At 34.5% G+C, this 5,977-nt stretch overlaps 1 protein-coding gene across 1 annotated transcript; it reads left to right on the top strand.

Annotated features, from left to right (window-relative positions):
• The first annotated feature begins 2,111 nt into the window (after positions 1–2,111).
• Positions 2,112–3,299, top strand: LOC132179962 (dehydration-responsive element-binding protein 2A-like). The gene is made up of 2 exons (XM_059592788.1): positions 2,112–2,313; positions 2,485–3,299. The coding sequence occupies exons 1-2, from the start codon at positions 2,288–2,290 to the stop codon at positions 3,215–3,217; spliced, it is 759 nt and encodes a 252-aa protein (XP_059448771.1). The 5' UTR covers positions 2,112–2,287; the 3' UTR covers positions 3,218–3,299.
• Positions 3,300–5,977: the final 2,678 nt, after the last annotated feature.

Here is a 5,977-nt window from a genome sequence, read left to right as displayed (position 1 = left end):
AATTAAAAATTTCTGCCAACTTTAGGGGGGTAAAAAGTAATTTTCCCAAATTATTTTTTCTTGACCCTGCCACTAAATAGCTTAGTTGGAAACTATTGCAGCTTCTTTCAGTGGCAACATTTTTTTGCTTCAGGGCCTTTTGATAGATAATACATGTGTATTCATGCCCATGTAGTTACAAAGTCATGCAATTTGTCATCCTTGTTGATTTTCTTGCCTGTTCTCTTCCTTCAATTGCTTATATTAAGACTTGTTTGGACCTTTTTTTTGTCCTTTTTGAGAATATACATGCAAACCAGTAGATGCTTGTTCAAGGTCCATTTACTCATTGAAGATTGGGGTTTTTTATTTTTTGTTTTTCTCTTTTTCACTGTAAATACCAAACAAACTATAAAAGCATCTTTACTACTCAATCCAATATCTAAAACTTGGATTAGTTTCATGTGAGTAAACCTTTTTTTTTTTTTTTTGTTGGACGTATGACTATATGAGTATTATTGACTTGAATAGTGACGACATTAGTAAAATTAAGAAACATGAGAAAAATAAAGAGGCTTGTAAAGGATTATACTCAGAAGATTGATACCCAATAGAAGACTCATGCATAACGTTCCAATTTAGAAAAAAATTAACAACAAATAAATTGTCACGTGGCTCTTAACATATGAGAATCATATAATTTTTTTAATAGCGTTTTATATATATAAACCGCCAATACTCTAATTGAGTAAAGAAGAATGGCAAACTTTGTGTTATCTTACAAGATCTAATTATTAATTTTTTTCCTGAAAAAAAAAATGGTAGACCTAAAGAAAATCGATGGTACTATTATACTATAACATTATCAAAGCTTTTATAATGCGATAAAAAGAGCCAAAAAAAAAAAAAAAAAGAAGCACAAAAGGAAAATGAGGAAAACATCTTGGAAGTTTGAATTTTTGACTTTAATAAAATCTTTGAATTACTTGGAAAATAAAAATTCTAATTATTGTCGAAATTTTACTTAATAAATAAATTTTTTACTAAAAAATAGAAATGATTATATATATATATATAGACACACACATACATAAAAGGATATTTCAAGTAAGTATTGGCATAATCTTCTATGTTTGAAGAAATTCAAAATAAAGAGTCGACATATCATACCTTAAATAGACAAATTGTCAAGAAGTATTTCCACATAAAGATACATAAACTTTCGAATTATAAACATTACACAAGCTTAGATATTTAATTATTAAAATTAAAAAATCAGGTTTGTATATGTAATAGTAAGAATAAAAATCAAGAAATTTTATTATTATTATTATTATTTAAAAAGGAAAAAAAAATGCAAAATAAATTATGGTTTCACCAAGTTACAAATAATTTCCTTAAAGTAAGTAGAAAATATAAATAGGTTTATGTGGGCATTTCCGTTAGCAAATTGGACAGTATTCGTTAATGTCCCATGTTAGCACTAACAATATTGTTACACGTGTATTTTAAAATAAAAAATATATATATAAAAACAATTTGCAACTTAATGAAACCAACTAGACTGATTTTACCTTATTTTTTTCAAAAAGATAAAAGCAAAAGGTTATTATAAAATACGATAATTCCTTGACTGTAATACATATAAAGAAAAAAGAAAAAGAGATAATTCACGTTGTCCGAAATGAAGATAAAAGAAAGAAAGAAATCAGAAAAAAAGACCTTTCTTGGCCTTATCTAACTGCTATTGGTTGCAATCCTTCAGACATGAGTAGTAACGAATTGTTCCTCAAAAATGCAATTATTTACTGCATTGGGACTCAAGGCATAAATGAAGATATGAGCAACATGTCGGGATATAAGAGTCAATTTAATTTGAATATATGGCGCCCATATCGCTTGGTTCCTGTATGCGTGGGCCGCAGTCTAGGGTTTCGCACAGAGCCAAAGCGTCGAATAGAAACGCGCCACGTCATGGAAGATGCGGAAACGGTTATATAGGAACAAGAGAAAGAGTCTCTTCGCTTACTCTGTTTTCTTTTCTGATCGCCGCAAACTCTTGTTTCCTTTTCTGATTACGGCCAACTCTGTCTCTTGGTTTTCTGGGTCTTTTTGCAAGGAGCGATCTCAGAGCTCACTGCTCTGAATACCGCAAACTCTGTTTCCTTTTCTGATCACTGCCAACTCTGTTCTTGGTTTTCTGGTTCTTTTGCAAGAAGCGCTCTCAGAACTCACAGATCTGAATTTCAGTCTCATTCTTTGCTCTCTGCTCTCAGCCTCTCACCAACCGAACTTTTCTTTCACTGCCATGTCTTCGGAGACCACCACTACGAGGTAGCTTTTCTTTTCCCTTCCTTTCTTGCGGGTTGGGTTTTCTGGGGTTTTGCGGAGTGGTGGGTCTGTTAGTGTTATTATTTTTTTTTTGTCTTGTTTATCTCCGTGTTGTTGGTTAGGGTTTTCAAAGATGGCTACTTGTGAGTTAAATGTGTTCTTTTGCTTTTCCAGGAAGAGAAAGTCACGGAGTAGAATGTCCGTGGATGAGACTCTTGCCAAGTGGAAAGAGAATCAGATTCAGCTTGAGTCTAAACCAATTCTGAAAATTCAAGGGATTGGGTCTAAGAAAGGATGCATGAAAGGCAAGGGAGGGCCTGAGAATTCAAAATGTAGATACAGAGGAGTGAGACAGAGGACGTGGGGTAAATGGGTTGCAGAAATTCGGCGTCCAAATGGGGGAAACAGGCTCTGGCTTGGTACTTTCGCAACTGCTTATGAAGCTGCTCTTGCTTATGATGAAGCCGCAAAGACTATGTTCGGTTCTCGTGCTCGCCTCAATTTTCCAGGAGGGTTCGATTCAACGACTGCATCAAACAACTCTGCGGTCTTTGCTGTTGACGAGAGCACACCTGTTTCCCCCAACTTGGGGAATGAGGATGTAGAAAGCGTTGCATTTGCTGACAATGATGCTGCATCTGTTGAGGACAAGAATGAGGCTGGGAAAGGTACTAACACGGCCAGCTGTACGATACAAGAAGATCTGACATGCCATTTCATGGATGAGGATGGAATATTTGATTTGGGTGACATTCCCGATCTTTCCGGCGATGATTTCTTTAGCAACATCGAATCGCTATTTAACTTCGATTTTGATGCTGGTCATTTGGGATTTCTTGGTGATGACCAATGCGGAATGCCGTCAGATCTTACAGACAGCTGCAAACTCCATATGACAAGTTGCTAGGGGTCTCAATCATATGGGTAGGCACCTTCCAGATTTAATTAATGGAGTAGTATAAGAAGGATGATAGGTCTGAATCATGTCAATTTTGTTTGACATGCTGATTTTTATAGTTGATTCTTTAAATTTTTGTAATTTTTTTGTAAGTGATTCTCTAAAGGTTTTAGATTGGGGAATTTAACTACCTTTTTTCTCTGTAAGTGATTCTTTATAGGTTTTAGATTGGGGAATTTAACTGCTTTTTTTTTCCTCTGTAAGTGATTTTTTATAGGTTTTAGATTGGGGATTTGGGGGTATATAAATTTACATGTTGTAAATGAACGACCTTTATGGGTCGGGATAATAAACAAAGTTTTAGTTGTGTATTTTTCCTATTGCTTGTCTTGCATACTACACACTTTGTTCAACTCTCTTATCTTCCTACATTGTTAATGTTTTGGGTTTGAAGTTTAATGATCTGTAACGAGGAAAAAGGAAAAGAGTTTTGAGTATATCTGTTTGTTCAATGAAATAGATAGTTATATTAATGGTCCTCTATTTAATTCCTATCTCTTGGTTTAAAGCTCTATTTTCTACCATATATGGATATGTACCCTTCATTGATGCTTGGAGTTTATATAATTCAGAGCATCTTAACTTTGTTTCTATCGGAATTAATTTGGTATACTTGCTTGGAATTGTTTCACAGTTCTGAACCTAGTGTGCCAAAACAGAATGCACTTTGAAAACCACAAACCAATTGCTAAAACATTAGATTGAACTAAGGCTCCATTGCCTTCTTTTTCTAGCAGTTTGAACCCGTGACTACTGTTTTTTGCTTTTGTCTGATTCTTACATGCTTGAGATTCCTTATTGAAATAATTAGAGAATGGGGCATTTACGTTATTTCTAAATGGAGACTTACTTCAATCTAATCTTTTCACATATGTAAGTACGTCAACTTGTTAATTCTATGCACCACCCGAAATCCACCCAGCAAAGTTTATTTACATAATACACTTAACTAATTCTTGTGCTGGTTATTTTGCATGAAACTATTTTGTGGATCCTTAGCTTCGTTACCTCAGCAACTGATGCGAAAGTAATTGTCCATGCATATTTTTAGATCATCTGTTGGCATTTATCTTCTGATTTTCTTCCACTTAGCTCTGGAACTTTCAATTACATTCTTTTATGAGTAAAAGTCGGAGCATTAGAACTTGTTTCATTGTGGTTTTGTTTCATTTCTAGAACCAAATAGTATGAGTATGCTAAATACTATGCCAGGACAAGGGGTTTTCTCTTTAAACATTGAAGATCCAGATTCTGGTGTCTGCCCATCCAATGGGTCCTTATTATCTATTAGTTATTCCGTATCTCTGGTGACAGAAGATGAACATATGAAAGAAATTCTTGAAAGTAGTGATGAATTTGAATTTGAGATAGGGGCTGGAGCAGTGATTCCTCTTCTTGAAGCAGTTGTGACAAAGCTGTCCTTTGGTCAGTCTGCTTGTTTCAAAACAGATTTGGCTTAGCTGCTGCAGTTGATTCTGCAAGGAATTTTTCTTTGGTATCTTCAGGTGAGTTGCCATCCTCTTTCATAGAAATGTTATGAAGATGATTTCATGGAGCAGCTTGTGACTACGTAAATTTGATTGTCATCATTATGAAATTGATGAATTTCCGTTCTAATCTAGATCGTATCTTGATATGCTGTCTCAGTTTGCTCTAGTTTGAAAGATGGTTCATTACATTCAAGGGATTTGATTGTTTCGTTGACACGGTTAAACGTATACATCAGTTTAAAAAGAAATCGTTTGACTGAGTGCTGTATAGCAAGGTTAACTCTTAGAAATTTCTAAATAAGAACTCTCTCTCATTACGCCTTGTTATTAGAGAATATGGTGAGTACTTCCCTTTTTACCATAAAGAGTCAGTAACAACAGGCTTTGTTATTATTAGAAAAAGATTCATGATTAAAAATGGTGGAAACAACTGTTTTCCCTCCAGAAAATGTTTTACCTTGTATGGATAATTAAACACATCAAGAAATATAACAAATTTTGCGTTATGTTGCAACTTGTGACCGAACCTACTGACATATATCATTTTAATTGGTTAGCAATCTGTAATAGGGTCCTTTTTGTTGTTGTTCTTACATATCTTTAGCTGAAAGTGTCGATTCTCAAATTCAACTGACTGTGTGCGGTCTTCTTTGTTTTCTAATTTGCAGAATCCTGCTGTTTAGAGTATTCTATAACTTTGTTGCGAGTTACAGAACCTCTAGAGGACAGAATGGAGCAGCCTCTTTTTAGCCCTCCGCTTTCGAAGCAACGTGTGGAATATGCAGTGCAACACTTCAGGCAATCTCATGCTACTACTTTGGCGTACAAGCATTTTCCACTAATATTTTTCAGTGTTGATATTTGAAATTGAGTTGGATCTCTGTTTTCTTTTCAGGTTGACTTTGGATGTGGTTCTCGAAGTTTATTAGATGCTTTATTGAATCATCCGACTACTCTAGAAAAAGTTGTTGTCATTGATATTTCACAAAAGAGTCTAAGCTGTGCTGCAAAGGTCTGAACCATTTACAGCTGCTAAGTTTTTCAAATGGAGAATTTTTGTACTATATCCTAAAAGTTTTGTTTATGTTCATTCCTCGGTTAGATATTAGGTTTATTACCATGAGGACTACATAATGGAAGTTTTTCTGCTAAAAACTTTGAATATATTCTAGGGAACTGGTTCCAATTTTTGATAGGTCTGACTAATCATTAGGAGCCT

The sequence above is a fragment of the Corylus avellana genome, chromosome ca4, assembly GCF_901000735.1.
Source record: "Corylus avellana chromosome ca4, CavTom2PMs-1.0".
Classification (NCBI taxonomy): Eukaryota; Viridiplantae; Streptophyta; class Magnoliopsida; order Fagales; family Betulaceae; genus Corylus; species Corylus avellana.
The sequence above is the reverse complement of the archived record's forward strand: the minus strand, read 5'-3'. Positions and strand labels throughout refer to the sequence as shown.

Bases quoted from the DNA above. Each gene is read 5' to 3' on its own strand.
- LOC132179962 (XM_059592788.1), top strand. From the start codon at position 2,288: ATGTCTTCGGAGACCACCACTACGAG. The intron at 2,314-2,484 runs GTAGCTTTTCTT...TTGCTTTTCCAG, and splicing joins TCGGAGACCACCACTACGAG to GAAGAGAAAGTCACGGAGTA.